The sequence below is a fragment of the Otolemur garnettii genome, unplaced genomic scaffold, assembly GCF_000181295.1.
Source record: "Otolemur garnettii isolate 467f Iridium unplaced genomic scaffold, OtoGar3 scaffold00002, whole genome shotgun sequence".
Lineage (NCBI taxonomy): Eukaryota > Metazoa > Chordata > Mammalia > Primates > Galagidae > Otolemur > Otolemur garnettii.
The window spans coordinates 12,686,431-12,705,001 of NW_003852397.1; the positions used below are offsets into that span (position 1 = coordinate 12,686,431).

The 18,571-nt window shown below is 38.1% G+C and overlaps 1 protein-coding gene and 1 non-coding gene across 2 annotated transcripts; both read left to right on the plus strand.

The window, feature by feature from the left end:
- The first annotated feature begins 1,226 nt into the window (after positions 1-1,226).
- On the plus strand, positions 1,227-16,855 carry RSPH4A (radial spoke head 4 homolog A). Its single transcript, XM_023512541.1, has 6 exons — positions 1,227-1,909; positions 7,358-7,592; positions 12,036-12,776; positions 14,385-14,535; positions 15,172-15,289; positions 16,621-16,855. Exons 1-6 carry the CDS (start codon positions 1,227-1,229, stop codon positions 16,853-16,855), a joined length of 2,163 nt encoding a protein of 720 aa, XP_023368309.1.
- LOC111725859 lies at positions 6,641-6,741 on the plus strand. The gene has a single exon (XR_002773815.1). It is a non-coding gene; the product is annotated as a small nucleolar RNA U13 (small nucleolar RNA).
- Positions 16,856-18,571: the final 1,716 nt, after the last annotated feature.

Here is an 18,571-nt window from a genome sequence, read left to right on the forward strand (position 1 = left end):
AGTCAAGGCCAGATACTCATGTTGGACTCTGCATAGTATAATTCGGAGTGCTAATCCTGATCTTAAATCATTACAAAATTATGACATCACAATTATACGACCAATGGTATATGTACTTTAGTGTTAATTTGAATTTCAGCAATCAGAAAACAGGTAACCTATGAACTATTAATAATATAGGGTAAGTTTTCTACGTTGCCTTCTCCTTGAAGGTAATATTCTACCCACTTATCAGGCAGATTCCATATAAGTGGGAAGAACAAAACTCAATCCTTTTTTGTTTACTCTCGAAAGGACTCTGGGGTTTGGCTGCTGAGCACTGATGAGACATCTTCTATGAGCTCTGAGCATAAGACTTGGGGTCCCACAGAACGCAGGAGGGAAGAGGAGGGCCACGCGGTGTGGGTGGCCGGGTGGAGGGAGGGTAATGGGTGGGACCTCACCTATTGTTCATATAGCAAGGGTACAATATCAAATTTATTAAGAGTAGAGTATAAATGTCTTAACAAGTAAGTGAGGTGAAGGCTATGTTGACCAGTTTGATGTAAGCAGTCCAAATTGTATATAAATATGTATACCCCATAAATGCAGTAATGTACACGGTTATGATTTAATAAAAAATAAAAATAAAAAGACTTGAGCTCTCCTGTTCTGTATACTGGGATCCCAATGCCACCTGCACCACCATGATTCCAGGGTCCCAAGGTGTGTGCGTGTCTCTCTCTCTCTCTCTCTCTCTCTGTCTCGTCTCTGTGTCGCGCACGCATTGTACGCATGTTGTCTCTACACTCCACTAAGCCTCAAAGCACAATTTGGATCTAACTCTCAGACCGGTGAAAAGCTCCCGCTCTCCTGTGCGGGTGGCCATTCCTCCTACTTCGCGCTCTGGACTCAGAATAGGCGTTCTCAGGTTTCCAACCTAGACTGGTCAAGTCCACGTCGGATTGGCTGCATTGGAAAGAGGGGCAGGTGCTCCACCGAATCACAAACCTAGGATTTTCACCTTTTTTTAGTTTCCTTCCTCAAATCCTGGCAACAGGTGCGCATTGTTTTTCTTAGAGGAACGCTGCCCGGCGTTGCTATGGAGATAAGACGCTGCAACTTGCAGAGCAACCAGGGCGCAGAAACTGCTCGGAAGTCCTCAGCAAAGCGACTGTCTTGCGTTGCCTTCTTCCACATCTGCACTCCCCCTTCGTCCAGAACTTTTCGTTCTCTGGAATCCTTCCATGGAAGAAGATTCGACCTCCCTGAAGCAAGAAAAAGAAAACCAAGAACTGGGGAAAGCAGGGCCTCCGTGGGAAGAAAAGACAGCAACTTCTTCCCAATATCCTGAGCCAGAGTTCTCTGAGCCCTCAGAGGCAGAGCAGGGGCTAGAAACTGGACGCCAGCCCAGAAGCAGCCCTCCTCAGAGCCCCCAGTCTAGCGTCAGCCCGTCTCTGGGTGATGCTAAAGGACCAGGACCATCAACTTCCCCTTCCCCTCTACAGGAGCCTTCTCCCCCTCGTACTCCCCTGGCCCTGGCCACACAGGACCTTGGCTCACCTCTGCAGTCAGCCCGGACCGCTAGTGTGACTCCTGAAACTGGGACACTTCATTCTGATCTTCTGGAGCAACCTTTTGATAAAAGAGAATCCATTCTTCATCACGCAGGCCCGTCAGAGGCAAACACCTCTCAACGATCTCAACAACCCACATTTCAACCGTGTGGGTCGAGAGATGTGAGCTGTAGCAACTCTAAACAAAAAGAACTGAGATTTGACGTTTTTCAGGAGGAAGACTCCAACGGTAACTATGACCTAGACCAGCCTGCATCTGGGGCCTCTGAGGCTGCGCCCAGCGAGCTGGAGACAGCCATTCAGAATGCTAAGGCTTACCTGCAGAAGACCAGTAGCAAGTCCGGCTTGAATCTGTAAGTCTTGGAGAAAGAAAAAAGTATGGCAAAGAAAAAGGGTGTGTGTGAGTATCACTATGAGAAAGTGTATGGAGTTTTTGTTGTTTGTTTTTGAGACGGGGTCTCATCTCGCGTTGTTATCCGAGCAGCAGCATCGCCATAGCTCACTGTGCAACATCAAACCCCGGGGCTCAAGTGATCCTCTTGTTTCATTCTCCTGAGTGTATCACCATGCCTGGCTAATTTTTCTAGTTTTTTGTAGAGACTGGATCTTGCTTTTGCTCAGGCTGATTTAATGGAGATTCTTCTACCTTATTTTTTTCCCTTTATTTTCATTTTCCTTCTACCTTTTTAAAGACCCTAGACACACAGAAATAAAACCTAGAATTCTGTAGTCCCAGGCTTGATTGAGACCACAAAGATCATGAAGTGCAAGCATCTTTCCAGAATACTTGTAAAAAAAATAATTTTCTATCAGTAATAGTGAGCTCGCATCTAATCTGGGCCTTCTAGTGTTAGCATGGCTTGGTGTTGGGTGACCAACCATCCCAGTTTGTCCAGATTTGATCACTGAAAGTTCTGCGTTCTAAGAAACCCCTTAGTGCTGGGCAAACTGCAAGAACAGGTCACAATAAAGGCCACCAGAGTGTTTGCATTTTATCCAGGTCTCTCTAAAAATGTGATGGCCAGGTAAGTTCTGGCAATCCCATTGTATCTTTAATTTCAGAATTCACGATGAGTTTAGATTCCTAGAGATTCCTGCTTCCGGGGTTACATACTCATAGAGTCAATAGAATTTTAGGGCTAGAAGGGGTTTTAGGAAACATCTAATACAACCTATTTGTTTTTTAAACGAGGGCACTGGATCTGGAGAACCTAATGTGCATAGGATTTCAGTGGCTTACAGCACTCCCTGACTCTTACCCCTCCTGCCACCACAGTCCTCCAGCCCATGGCCTCAGTCCCCATGCTGCTCCCTCTGGCCAGCAGGCTTCTTCCTCCAAGTCTCTGCCTGCCTGGCTCCACATTCTACAAAACTCTGGGTTTAGGCGATTCTCTTTCCTCGCCTCCCGTGTAGCTGGGACTATAGGTGCCCGCCACAATGCCCAGCTATTTTTTTGTTGCAGTTTGGTTGAGGCTGTATTTGAACCCACCACCCTCAGTATATGGGGCCGGCACCCTAACCACTGCTTTCCACTTTTAAATTTCTGACATAAACTTCTTGTCATAATGCCCTGGGTTAAATAACAAGCATGCATACACAAAATTTACAAACTTGTTAAAATTACAAAAGAGTGCATTAAAAAACATTATTTATTTATTGAAATTTTTAAAGAAACAGAGTCTTGTTGTTTTTCCCTGGCTAGAATTCAGTGGTGCAATCACAGGATCATAGCTCACTATGTTCCCCAGGCTTGTCTCAAAATCCTGGCCTCAAGTGATCCTCCTGACTCAGCCTCTCATAGTGCTGAGATGAAAGAAGTGAGCTACTGTACTCAGCTGAGTTAACTAACAATTCAAAACTGAATACAAAGACATGAAATGAGAAAATTTCATTTATCGAATTATTGTATAACTGACATTACTTAAATACAGAAATTTAATTTTATTTCCAAATGCTATCTCTGAAGAAATACACAAATATCTTCTATAATATTCACTGTTATCCTCCAACTACTTTAGGGCCTCCAGTTAAAAATTGCTTAGTAAAACATGACTTTACTCTGTTTCTTATATGCAAATCTAATTTGACATTTTACAAAAGCTATTTTTTGTGGCAATTAAAACAATCTTTGTTTTAATTTTCATTTAAAAACACTTCAGATTAATATGAGGGTACAAACGATTAGGTCACAACGTTTGTATTGTTAGTTAGATCCCTGTTGTAGTTGTGCCCCACACCTAGGAGCCGTGCCATATACCCTTACACTGTGCTCATTAGGTGGGAGCACACCAATCCCCCTCCCTCGTCGCCTTTCTTCCTCCCTACTTTAATTGAATTGAGTTTTTCTGTTATGTGGAGGTGTATTAGTTTGTCTACCGGCTTCATACTGGTATTGACTACACTGGATACTTGCTTTTTTTTTTTTTTTTTTTTTTGAGACAGAGTCTTATTATATTGCCTCTTGGTAGAGTATCATGGCATCAGGCTCATAGCAACCTCAAACTCTTGGGCTTAAGCAATTCTCTTGCCTCAGCCTCCTAAGTAGCTGGGACTACAGGCACACGCCATAACGCTGGGCTATTTTTTGTTGTTGTTGCACTTGTCATTTTTGTTTAGCAGGCCCGGACCAGGTTCGAACCTACCAGCCTAGGTGTATGTGGCTGGCACCCTAACCACTTAGCTACAGGCCCCAAGCCAGCTTTTCCATCTTTGTGGTACTTTACTAAGAAGAATGTGTTTCAGGTCCATCCAGGTTAATACAAAAGATATAGAATCTCCATCTTTTTATAGCTTAATAGTATTCCATGGTAAACATACACCACAGTAAAACAATCTGTGATTACCCTGATATAATTATATGTATTGAAACATTGCTATGTACCCAAATATGTATAATTTTATTTATCAATTTAAGAATATTAAAATATAAATTTTTAAGACAATCTTGACTAAAATATAGGCTCTGAAATGGTTTTTCATCATTGAACAAACAGCCTACAGATAAGAATTGCTTCCTTCTTTTCTACCATTCTGTAGAACAAATTATTAATCCTCCCTAGTTAAAACTGTAATTATGAATTAAAATCTAATGAATATATTTCATAAACTGATACAAAAGCATTTCAGGCATGGACTTAAAGAATACTTATATAATATCTGGACTAAAGAACAATGAATAAGGCAAATATATTATATTGAAACCTGAAAAATGAAGTGAAAATTTGGACTTAGAGTTTCTGTTTTGATATTATGTCATTCACAGCCACTATTGGAGCAAATCAGACACTTCAATTACAAACCCAGCTATTGCCTGATGAGCAACAATATTTTTAGTCTTGAGACTTCTTCATGAATTTCAACACTGAATGAATATTAAGGAAGTTTGATGAAGTTTTAAAGAAATTCCTAGCCAAAACATTTCTGGCTACATCCAAAGGATGTAGTCTTCAAATACCATTTGTAGTCTTCAAATACCATATCATATTTTTAACTGCCCTTTACATTGGTTCCCTAGATAATCTACATTTTTTTCTTGATACTCCTAAGGTCCATTATACAGATAGACATTAAAGAAAAAATAGTGCAGATCAATCAATAGAAAGAAGATTATTATTAAACATCTATTTGTTTTATTTCACTATAATAAGGGAGGAGACATATAAAAAAATAAAACCCCATTCTTTGCCTGTGTAAAACCTCCAGCAGTTGCTGAATAGGAAATATACAATGTGTAACATTTCACAGCAGCATATTGGTGTTCTCAGAAAGGGCCACTCTAAACTGAGGCAGAATGGTTGGGGAATGACTTGAGTGCTAGTCCTTGAGAATAAAGGGGCTTTTGAATTATCTGGAGAGAAAAGATACATTTGAGACATAGCAAGTAAAGGCTCCCTGGTGGAACTTAGCAAATGTGTGAATGTTCTTTTTTTATTTCTCATGCGTTAGGTTGCATTGTTTGCATCTGATAGGTAAGGTCCCCTTGGTGTCCTGACCCCAAGAGGTGTACCATACACTGTAACCCTCCCTATTCCCCTAGCTCCTCCCCTTTCCCTGCTGCCTCATTCCCCCCCACCTTGAAAGGATTTGAGTTTTCCTCTTATGGGGGTATGTATTAGATTAGTTACTGGCTTCATGTTAGAATTGAATACCTTGGATTCTTGCTTCTCCATTCTTGTGATACTTTACTAAAAAGAATATGCTCCAATTCTATCCAGGTAAATACAAAAGATGTCAGTCTCCATTTTTTTTAAATAGCTGAATGGTATTTCATGGTATACACAAACCACAATTTGTTAATCCATTCCTGGGTTGGTGGACATTTAGTTTGTTCCCACATTTTGGTGACTGTAAATTGAGCTGCCATAAACAGTCTGGTACAAATGTGTGATTTGCTTTGGTGAGACAAAGTCTAATAGAACTAACAAGTAGAAACAAGGTTGGGAGAATAAGATGCATGTCCACTGAAGGGGCAATTCATGCAAGTTTCCACACTAACCAGAGGAGTTTCTTTTCAAGTAAAAAACACTTTAACATGACTGGAGAGCACTTTGTCAGACGTTTTGGTCTCATCAATAGTAATTCCATATTGTTAAATCTGGTACTTGAAAATGTACACACTAGCAGTTATGTATAGAATGAAATGAATTAATGGGAGGATAGAAATAATTTCACTACTTCAATTATCAGATAAAGAGTTAATGCAGTGTTTTCAATAGAACAAAATGAAATATTAGAGTGCATCTCATTTTAATAAAGTTATTCAACGACACTTTTAGTTGTATGTGGGTAGAGGTTACAATATGAAATGCATTCCATGTAGGTCTTAAAAACACTGAAGTAGGTGAAACAAAGGAAGAGAATAAATTTTAAAGATAGACTCAACAGGATAAGAAATTAAATTGGATTTGGTTAGAGTAGGGGAAGGGGCATAAAAAGAAGTTAGAGTAAAATTGTAAAAATTAATGTTAATCACTTTTAAATATATAACCAAGAGGGTTTAATTTCAGAAATAAAATGTCAAAACATACCTGATATGGACTATGTATCTTCTTGTAATATTTTTCTTTGGTAACTTAAACATCCTGATCCTTGTATTGTTCATTAATCTGATAATTGGGTATTCAGGCACATACATGTGCCTCCCTCAAACCTGGTCATGGCATAGGCCTACATTACCTGTTTGATGTGAAAAAAAAAATTTTTAATGTTTTAAAAACTTAAATATTCATATCATAGTGTTTCCAAAGGAAAATTCTCGGATAGGTATTTTTGGCATAGTGGAAATTACAAGTGTTTATACATTGAAAGTCACTGAGGGCTTTAAGATATTGCTAGGGTCACCAGATTTTAACATTGGTAAGGTGGGACAACATGGCAGGGGTGGGGGCGGGGCGGGAGTTGGGGCAGGGCAGGGCCTGACAACAGTGCAAACTTTGATAAGCAGTTCTCGATAATCACTTCTCAGCAATTATTTGTTATTATTACAGTTTAACATTATAAAATTAACAAAAATAATATAAAACTCATATTCTGGCGAAATAGCCACATGGCAGTCGAAAACCGTATATTCCCTTCTTGTTCTCCAGCCCGTTCGTGCATTCTTTCCAAAAATCAGGACTTTTTAAAAACGCCTAGGGACGCGGGACAAATTGTTGAAAAGTGGGACGGTCCCGCCAAAAGCGAGATGTCTGGTCACCCTAGATATTGCAGTTTCTTAAAAACCAACTAGCTGAGTCTGCATAAAATGCTTCTTGGAATGCTCTTGACTTGTACATTATCTGGAATTTTCTCTGTTTGAGTAGATATGATCATCTGTCTAATATGCTGACTAAGATATTAAACGAGCGTCCTGAAAATGCTGTTGACATCATTGAAAATATTAGCCAAGATGTGAAGATGGTACATTTTAGAAAAAAATTAGATACACTCCAAGACGAGAAGGAGATGCTCCCAACATATGAAATAGCAGAGAAGCAAAAGGCTCTTTTTCTCCAGGGACATTTGGAAGGAGTTGACCAAGAACTGGAAGATGAAATAGTAAGTTACGACTATAAATTTTAATAGTTAAATCTTAAGTTTCTATTTGGGATGAGCGAGTTGTGGCTTTAGTTTATACCAACTGTCCTTTATACCTTCCTAAGTAGAACTTGCATCTTAGTTTTTAAAAAAATCTCTTCCAGCTTTCTCCAGGCTCATTTCACATGGCTTATTTCCTTGCCCAGGGGTTTCATACTTTGTCACATTGTGTTTTAGTATTTTATAGGCCTGAGCTGTTTCTTCTATGTTTGTGGGCTAAGTTTATTGATATCGGGGAAAATGGCTTCGTCATATTTTATATTCTCTAAGGCGCCTGATACAAATCTGGGTATACTGCTATTTCTTATTAAAAGTTTGTTGAATAATGAAAGTATTTTAGATAATAAGAATTAGGTTTTAAATCAAATTGCATATTTTTTCTCTTTAACCTACTAAATGATTTAAAAGTATTTCTAATATCATTTGCATTCTTTTCTAAGGCAATCTCCTTATATTATGACTTGGTATGCATGTTATGTCAATAGGACATCTATAAGATGAGAAGTATAAAATATTTTTTAAATCATGATAGGTAAGTTGTTTAAAATATTTAGAGAAAAGTTGACAAAGGGGAGAAAAGCTACCATTGAAGAATAAAATCTGGTGCATCACCGAAATTTCAGCTTTAAATATTTCAAAATAGGGGTGGCGCCTGTGGCTCAAAGGAGTAAGGCACCGGCCCTGTATGCTGGAGGTGGCGGGTTCAAACCCAGCCCCGGCCAAAAACTGCAAAAATAGTAATAATAATAATAATAAAATAAAATAAATATTTCAAAATCGTATCCAACATCTTGTTTTCTAAATTCACCTTTTATACATGTCTGCTGAGCTTCCACATTCTATTACCACGAGACTATTTAAAATATATCTATATATCTGCAAATCTGATGTTTGGGGTAAGGTATTTTCAAAACAGGACTCTATAAGGTTAAAGATAAGAGAGACAGAGACTTAGTAAGTGCACCCAATAGGGTTTAGCAGCTTATAGGAGGAGACCCAACTTGTCACAGTGAGAGCCATAGTAGTCAGACAGAAGTAACAGGTGATACATATCAAGGAGTTGATATCAAACAGCTTCAACAAGGTGGTATTTGGCTTTGTAGCAATATACAGTGATGATGTGTCTGGGAGCAAACGTGTGGAGATCAAGCAAATAGGTATTCTCATGGAGGCCTTAAACAAAGAAAGGTCAGATTCCAGTATAAGAGTGGGATGTTGTGTTATCTATAGGCACAAGATTATAAAGCAGAGATCTACATCCTAAAACTAGAATATAGGATGAGAACACAAGCTGTTTTGATCCTGGAAGCTGAGCTCCTTAACCAGATCCTGTGAATTTTCTTAATAAAGGATAAAATTGGTTTTAGGACAGCTGAGTCATAAGTTAAAGATTGAAAGCTCCAGCTCAAAGGGTAGAAAGGATGCAGGGACAGGAAGAAAGGTAGGTCTCTGAAGCATTGAAATACGAGCTATGTGACCAACTCCGTCCCAGACTCCTAAGTTTAGAGTGCTCATGATTTCTCCTGTCTTTGACTATACCAGAATTCCTACACTTAGCCTTCAGCATTCATTTATTCATCCACCCATTCATTTGCAAACACTGTGACTACTTACTGCACGCCAGGTATTGAGATACACGTGTGAAAAAGACTGTTCTGACTTCAGGTTGTTTACAGTTTAGTGAAAGAGGCAAAAAGAAGATTGGGAAGCCATTCTATTAGTGTAATAAATTGACAGTCTTGTTACTGAACCAAATGGAGCCCATTTGCCTATGGGAAAGCCAAACACTGAAGCATTAGTTCTTGTGTAGAAAGAAAAGTTTATTGCAAAGCTGCCGAGCAAGGTACACAGGACCTGGGCTCAACTCTGTCTTCCCTACTCTTCATAGGTAGAGAGTAATGAGGCACGATGTGATTGGATCTTGCAATGAGGTGATGCCAGAGCTTGATCTTATTGGATCATGGTTCATGCCATGAGATGTCCACTTCTTAATCTGATCCCCTTACCTTGGTCCTAGCAGTTAGGTTCTGCCTATGGCTATACTCATGGTTCATCTGGGCATCCTCAGGTTATGTAATTTGCAACCTAGGGGTCCATGGCAACTAAAAACTCTATTTGTTACACAAAGTTGAAGCCAACTGAGCTGGTTCTGTGGTTGTAGCCTCATAATGATAGAACAAAACATGGGGTCTGAGTTAGAATCCTCATTCAATCACACGTTACTATGTGACTTTGAGCAAGTGACTATACTTTTCAAGCCTCACAAATAATCATAGGGGTAGAGGTGGTGTAGATGAAAGATCTGGCATATACTAGGAACTTAATTAATGGTAGCAGTTGTTATACTGTTTGACAACAGGCTGCAAGACAGGATGAACCTACTAACTCTGTTATTGGGAATTGGGCAAGGCTTTGTAGTGGATTTAATATTTAATTTGGGTCATGAAGGATAAGTCAAGAGTACATCAGGTAAAGACTATAAGGAATAAAATGCTGAGGAAAAAAGGATGATAAAAAGCAGGAAAGATTATTTAATGCTTGGAAAAGTGGAGTGTGAGTTTGGATAAGTAATGGATATGAAGCAAACAAAGTGCTTAAAGCAGGACTGCTCTTTGTACATTGATAAGAAATTTCTTTCTTATGTAACAATGAGAGGATTTTAATAGAGAATAACATGGTCTGACTTTTGATTTAGAAAGTTAACACTGGTAGTAATGGGAGGAGAAAGAAAAAGAAAGGAAAAATAGAAGCAAGGAGAGTATTAGTAGGACCCTTTTGTTATAGCACAAGTAGCAAGGATGGGGACTAAAGTAACAGAAATGAGTAAAAGAGGAAAAAATAATGCCAAAGCCTTTTTATGTGTTCAAATCAATAGACTTCTAATTATTTAAAAAGGTTAAGGGAGTCAGAGGAAGCAAGGATGACTGGACTTACCATTGTGAGAAACTGAGGGAATAATGATGTTATTGGTGAAGAAAGAGTGTAGAGAAAAAAGAGAAAACTTTGAGAGAAATGTGTTAAATACAGTAGAACCTCCACAGTTGACCACCTCCCTACACTGACCAACTCCTTAAGTTGACCTAATTTTCACAGACCAGACATGGACCACGTGTACGTATCAGTATAGTCGGCCTAGTTCCTTATGTAGACCACCTCCATACGCTGACCAGTTTGTCATAATCCCTTCCAGAGGTTCTACTGTATTGAAGTTTCTGTAGACTACTCAGATTAAAATTTCTCCTAACTGGCTAGAATTACAGATATAATTTGGGAGCAAAGTCAGGGTTAGGGAGTGAAATTATAAACAGCCATATGTTACTTGGAGTGATATGGAAACACACTCCATATCACACCACACATATCGACGGATTAGATGACTGAAAAGGAAATTTTGAGGGCACTACCATTTACAGCTCAATTAAGAAAAAAGGGAGTCAATAATTAAAGAGACTAAGAAGAAACAGCACTAGAGGGCCAAATAAGATCAAGAGTGAGTGGTGGAGCAGTGTCAAGGAAAATGTTTTACAATTTTAAATCAATGAGATGAGGATTGAAATATATCTATGTGTTTATTTTGACACTACAGTTGTAATATAAACAAGAGCAGATCATTTGTAAGAATAGCAAAGTGCTCTCAACTTCTTTGAGAGGGTCATGACTTTGTCTGACAAGTTTTTCTGATTTCAGGTGATTTTCTCTCCTACCTTTTCACAAATATTTTTCTACAATCCTCTTGAGACTCTGCTTGTTTATTTTCCTATATGTCTTTTATGGAATTATCTATTTTTCTCTCCATTATTTTAAAGCAAAAATTATTATAAATAAGGGGCAATTATCTTTGTCTTCAAGTGTAGTCATGCCGAGCATTTACTTTATTCTACATTGCCTTTATTTAGGCTGTATGTTACTCTATATATAGGATACTGTATTAATTTTTATTTACCTTATACAGGGTGGCCACTAGTGTATATAAAGCCATGTATTTAATAATATTTTAAAAATATAGCAACATAAACATACATAAAACCATATTTTCCCTATGTATGTGTGTATATAAGTTATACTACTTATTTTAAGATAGTAAGGGAGTCATTTAAATATTTTTTATAATGCAGGGATGTGGAACTGTTATTATTAAAAGTAGTCATTAAATCTCTCCAAGATACACTCTTAGAATAAGGTAGCTTTTATACTAATAAGATACAATGGTAGAAGCTACTTACATAAATAATAAGAGAAGAATTGAAATTCAGGGATTTTCATAGTTTGAGCAAAATCTTGAAAGAAATTACTGAAGTGGTGGAGAGAGAAAAGTAGAGCTAATATCAAGGTGTATAAAAACTAAAAGGGAAACAGGCATTCGCCTTACTGATAAAATTTTAACTACAACATTTATTTTCCCAGGCAGAAAACTCTCTTCCTAACATAATGGAGTCTGCCTTTTATTTTGAACAAGCTGGAGCTGGTTTGGGCACAGATGAGACTTACCGCATATTTCTTGCCCTCAAGCAGCTTACTGACACCCACCCAATCCAAAAATGCCGCTTCTGGGGCAAGATCTTGGGTCTGGAGATGAATTATATTGTAGCTGAAGTGGAATTTCGTGATGGGGAAGATGAAGAGGAGGTAGAAGAGGAAGATGTAACTGAAGACAGGAACAATGGAGAAAGCGAAGAGGATGAAGATGAGGAAGATGACTTACCGAAGTCCTTCTACAAGGCCCCACAGGCTATCCCAAAAGAGGAAAGTAGGGCAGGTGCCAACAAATATGTGTATTTTGTTTGCAATGAACCGGGAAGACCATGGGTGAAGTTACCATCAGTTTTACCTGCACAAATCATTATTGCAAGAAAAATCAAGAAATTTTTCACTGGGCGATTGGATGCACCCATCATAAGCTATCCGCCTTTCCCAGGAAATGAGAGCAATTACTTACGAGCACAAATCGCCCGAATTTCAGCAGGAACCCACATCAGTCCTTTGGGATTCTATCAGTTTGGCGAAGAGGAAGGAGAGGAAGAGGAAGAGGTGGAAGGTGGGCGAGATAGCTTTGAGGAAAACCCAGAGTTTGAAGGCATTCCAGTGATTGATCTAGTTGAATCCCTGTCCAATTGGGTTCATCATGTACAGCATATTCTCCCTCAGGTATGAGCTTTATGGTTCTCAGTCTATAACAAGCAAATGCAATAGAACCTCCATAGTTGACCATCTTCCTACATTGACCACTGCCTTAAGTTGACCTAATTTTCATAGACCAGACATGCACCAAATATATGTGTCAGTACAATAGGCCTCGTTCCTTATGTTGACCACCTCCGTATGTTGACCCATTTGTTACAGTCCCTTGGGTAGTCAACTTTCAGAGGGTCTACTAAATTGTCCCAATCTTGCACATAAAGATATCCAAAATGAAACATTTCTGATCCTAAATACAGAAAGAAATCATTAAAAACATGAGTAAAGTCTGGGTGTGGTGACTTACTGTAATCCTAGCACTTTGGGAAGCCAAAGCAGGATCATTTGAGGACAGGAGTTTGAGACCAGCTTGGGCAATATAGCCACATCCTGTGTCTAGAAAAAAATAAAAAAATTAGCCAGGCATTTTGGTGTGGGCCTATAGTCCTGGATGCTTAGGGAGCTGAGGCAAGAGGATCATTTACCCCCAGGAGTTTGAGGTTTCAGTGAGCTATGATGACACCATTGGATTCTAGCTCAGGTGACAGAGGGAGACCCTGTCCCCAAAATAAAACAAAACACAGAGTACTATGTAATGTCCAGGGCCCCAGAGATCTTCAGACAGATTTTTATATTTTCAAGTGGAAATAAAGCAAATTCTTTTGTGGAGTGTTTAACAGATGATGTATGGGATTAGATTTATGTGTTCTGAAGTTACTACTCATTTTTTATATATTAAATACAGATGAACACATCAATTTTGGAAACAGTTCTTTTAGTCTATCTTTATAATACATGGAGATTTTCTGCAATAAAGGAGTATAACAAAAACAAGAAGCAGAGAGTGATACCTAGCAGCTACATAGCACCTATTGTGCCAGGTGTGATTAATAGCATATATATGTGTGTGTGTGTATACATACAATTTAATCATCACAGCAACCCTATGAAATAGTATTATTCTTACCTTACAAATAAGGAAATTGAGGCAGACTATAGGAGACTATAGCTAATAAGTAACAGAATCAGATGAGAGGCTATGCAGAATGGGTCCAGAGTGCATCCTTTTAACCCCTCTCATCTATAGAGTCTCATCTACAGGTAGAACATCTTCATCATACTTTTGTCTAGATAAGAGATAATCTTAATTATCTATAAATAAGAGTTAATTAAATGAGAAATTATAAATCCCAAATCACCACATATAACCTTATTATCGCATTTAAAATTTTAGGGTTGTCATCATCATAGCTTTACCTCTCTCCTAAATTATTTATTACAAACCAGTAAAATGCATTATTCCTTTTTCACTAAGATTCTGCTAATTTTAAAATATGACTGAACCCTGAAGTTCTGTAAGTTCAAGAAATTGGAAAATTCTTGAAATTAGTAACAGTCTTTTCTTTGTAACAACCTGGATCAAAATAGCACTTGGAAAATGTAAGATAAATGAGTGACTAATTGACCAAATACCCACACAGTGAAACCCTCCCCTGGTAATTGCTTCAATACAAATGAATATTCTGAGATCTTTAAGGTCCTCATTAGACTACTAAATCTTGCTACATCCATTCCCAGGGTCGCTGTAATTGGTTCAACCCTATGCAAAAAAATGAAGAGGAAGAAGAGGAGGAAGATGAAGACAAGGAGGAAGAAAAAGGAGAAGAACCTGAGGACATAGAACAGGAAGTGGGGCCTCCGCTCTTGACACCAATCTCTGAAGATTTAGGTTATTTTACCTAGCTATTATCACACAGTCACACACACTGTATCATATACTATGTACATTAGATAGCAAATATATGAAAGTTGTAAACCTCTACAAAGTGGACAGGAGCCAAGGTTTCACCCCTTTTCCCTTTCCTGTGTTCTGGGATGGTGGGGAGTAAAGAAGGTGGCTGACACCCCAATGTTCTTTGACAAAGTTGAAGGAATGATGCAAACAAGAAAGATAAGTTGGCTGCTTCTTACTGGAAATGCTGACATCGCTCTAGGGTGTCATATTTTGTCTTGCATTCTGTAGACCATGAATAGCATATATGCTTATGACCCTTGATCTTTTTCATAATAATGATTTGACCTTTCATTTGGTCGTCAAATATTATTCCATCCTATAAGCCTCCTCTTTCTTAATAAAACAGCTCATCTCTGCTGCAAAATTGGAGGTGTATATTTCAAATTTCATTGTTCCAAAACATTTATAAAATATCCTGATTTTATGTTAAACTTCTGGGGTGTTTTTTGTATGCAGAATGTGTTTGTGTGTGTGCAGGTGTGTGAAGATTGATACAAGTACCTTCTCCATTGCATGGTAGATTCTTGTGTATTTAGGAGTTAAGCTTTTGAATTTCTCTTTGGATTCCAGAGATTCAGAATATGCCACCTTGGACAACCCGACTATCCTCAACTCTTGTCCCACAATATGCTATTGCTGTTCTTCGATCCAACCGTTGGCCTGGAGCATATGCCTTTTCCAATGGCAAGTAAGTATTGGAACATTTACAAAGCCATTATTGTGACATATGTAAGATCTGGAAATTATAAATTATCACTAGAAGGTTCAGTTTTTATTCTTTCAACTCAACTTTAGTATATTTAGTATGTGCCATAAGATTTATTAAACTAACATTTGTATCATACGGCAAAGCTTCAAATTCAGGACATTAGTTATTCAGACGTCTCCTTCATCTCAATTATCTAAATTACTTAAAATACGATATAATTTTTAATCTCTGATTATTTGAGTAATTGACTTGGTCTTTTACTTTATAGATTAATGGAGGTAAGTCTAAGCAATATTTAAATTAATTTAAATCTCAGATCATTTTTGCTGGACATCTTGATAAGAGATAATTAAAACCACTTTCAAAGGAATTAAGACCTAAAGAGCTTACTAAATATCCTTTTATCCTTTGCCTAGAACATAACACTTCCATGTGTCTTATGCTTCCACTTCTTTCCTAATAATCCTGTGTCAGAAGCTCAGTGGAGCTGGAGAGCAAGCTTAGCTGCCAGTGTCAGAGTAGCCATTAAAGCAACAAGCCAAAAATGAGAGTTAAGTCTTTAATCACTTACTGTGATAGTAAGAGCATTGGCTCTCCCTTCTCATTTTCCCCCAGGGAATAGTCCTACCAGTGGAGGGTTGGCTGGGTCAGCACAGATAAAGATGCCATGTAGATGAGGAGGTTGTGGGGTCATCTCATTGACAAAGGAGTCCCCAAACAAAAGGCTCCTGCAATTTTCCTGACCCAGAGGCTACTAGGAGGGTGGGAGGGCTAGAAGTGGAAAAGTACTGAGTACAGAGTCAGAGTGGGTAAAGTCCTCTGTAAAGAGACCTAGGAAGGAGGGCACCTGGGCTAAGAATGCAAATACAGGAAGAGCACCACCAGCCACAAGGAGCAGCTTTCCTGACCACAACTTTCCTTAGAGGCAGTAATGTAATGGCTGTCACATGTGAAGAATGACATGTAACTTTTCAACCACAAGCAAACTCCTCACCCAGCCAAGTGTTTGTGGAGCTAGGAACTTTTTAAAAGCTAACTTTATGGAAGATAGTAAGTTTTGTTTTCCTGAAAATGACTGAATGGAAAAGAAGGCCTTTACTTTTGGTCTAGTTGGCCTCATGGTTATCTTAACCAGTTTAAGCAGTTTAGATCAAAATAGTTTGGAGGTAGAAATATTGTTGAGAAATATTTCAGACTTAGCATTTTAAAAGTATTTTTAAAAACTTATGGGACTCTAAGCCCTTTATTACAGGAGGGTCAACTTTTCTGGGAAATTGTATAATGTTTTGTTTTGTTTTGTTTTTTTATAGAAAGTTTGAAAATCTCTACATAGGCTGGGGTCATAAGTATAGTCCAAACAATTACACACCTCCAGTTCCACCACCAGTTTATCAAGAATACCCCAGTGGGCCAGAAATTACAGAAATGGATGACCCTAGTGTGGAAGAGGAGCAGGCTTTCAGGGCCGCACAAGAGTCAGTTGCACTTGAGGCCGAGGAGAATGAAGAAACTGAGGAAGATGAAGAGGAAGATGACGATGACTAAGATCAGCTTGGGCACACGTGTCACTGACACACTCCCTTATGTGGGACTGACTTTATATGTGTGAACATATATATATATATACGTATATGAATACACACACACATATAGAGAGAGGAAATTATTTGCCCGCAAATGTTATTCCTTACAAATATACAACTTGGAATTTCACATGTAGAACTATTCATGTTTCTAGAAAGGTGCTCAATGTATTTTCCAGAGGCTAAAGGCAATGCAATCACATCACTACTCTAATGGTTACAGCTAACATAATAAGTGCTTGTGTATCATTTTTAAAAGATCTCAAGATTAAGTTCTAATATGGCAAACATTGAAAGATATAATCCATAGAAGTTTCTTGGAAACTTTATACTTTAAAAAAGAAAAACCCACTGACAACCACTGTACTAGAGTATGTATACTTAACCTGAGTAAGACCTGAACCAGAACGTGTATTCTTAAGCTTGTGTAATTAATCGTGTAATTGCCTATAGCTGGATCTGTGATACTGTGTGCAAGCACCAATATATGTATTCATTTTTCACTCAAAAGATGTTCATAATTCCATTATTTGCTCAAAAACGGTAGAAACAAATTTTTAACTATTTTGGTACTTCTCAAGAGGAGTCAATCTAACTCCTTCATCCTACAGAAATTGATTTAAACTATTGGGGATTGAGGAAAAATAAGTTACACAGAGATGGTTAGTTGGAACTATCCAAAGACTTCAGTCTTTATTTTCTACCACTGTTTTCCTCAAACATTTTTCTTCATTAAAAAAGTACATTAAGTACATTTAACTCCTATATGTTATTTTTCTTCATTAAAAAAGTACATTAAGTACATTTAACTCCTATATGTACTTGACAACCTGCAGCTATGAATAAAAGCTAAGCACAGTTCCTGAAATCAGCTTTCATTCAGAGGATTATAAAAAGAAAATTAGAATAGACTGCAATTTAGCAAGTCTTATTGTGATAAAGAATCAAAAAATAATTCCAATCTATTGCTGTTATTTTTGTAAAATGACACAGCAGTTCTCTGTTTCTGCACTTACCTTGTCATAGACTGTTTGCAGATCACCAGTCTACACTTCAAGTAACACTGTTGTCAAACAGATAGGTGTGCTTAAATTCAGACTTGAGCAGGTCAGTCAGAGCTACCAGCCAGAGTGTTAGGCAGAAAGGGTTCTAGGCAGAACTGGCTCCATTTTGGCAAAAGACTTTGGGCTGAAAAGAGTGAAACTTCCACTAAAGAGCGAGCCTAGAGTGGTAAGCAGAAGCCAGATTATGTAGGTCTGGATTTTACCCATAATGGAAAAAACCCCCAAAACTAAAAAGTAACACAAATGTATTTGTATTTTAGAATGTCTTGGCTTCAGTGTGGAAGGATAAGAGAATCAACACGAGACAGGGAAGCCAGTTAGGAGGTTATCACATTAGGTAAGGTGAAATGACCACATGAAAACAGGCTAACAACATGGGGATATAGAGAACTGGTCACGAGTCTGAAGGACAGAATATTAGAAAGAATAGAATGGTTTCCACAATTCTCCACTTGGTATTTCATCCTTGAAATCTAACTTTCAGTCTTTGTCAGAGTATGTAAAATTCATAAAACTTAATTCAATTTTTCATGATGTAGTAACATTTGCTTTTCTTTGTTGCTTAACATCCTTTTCTTTATCTACTCTGATTTCCTTTTGAAGAACTGCCTCTG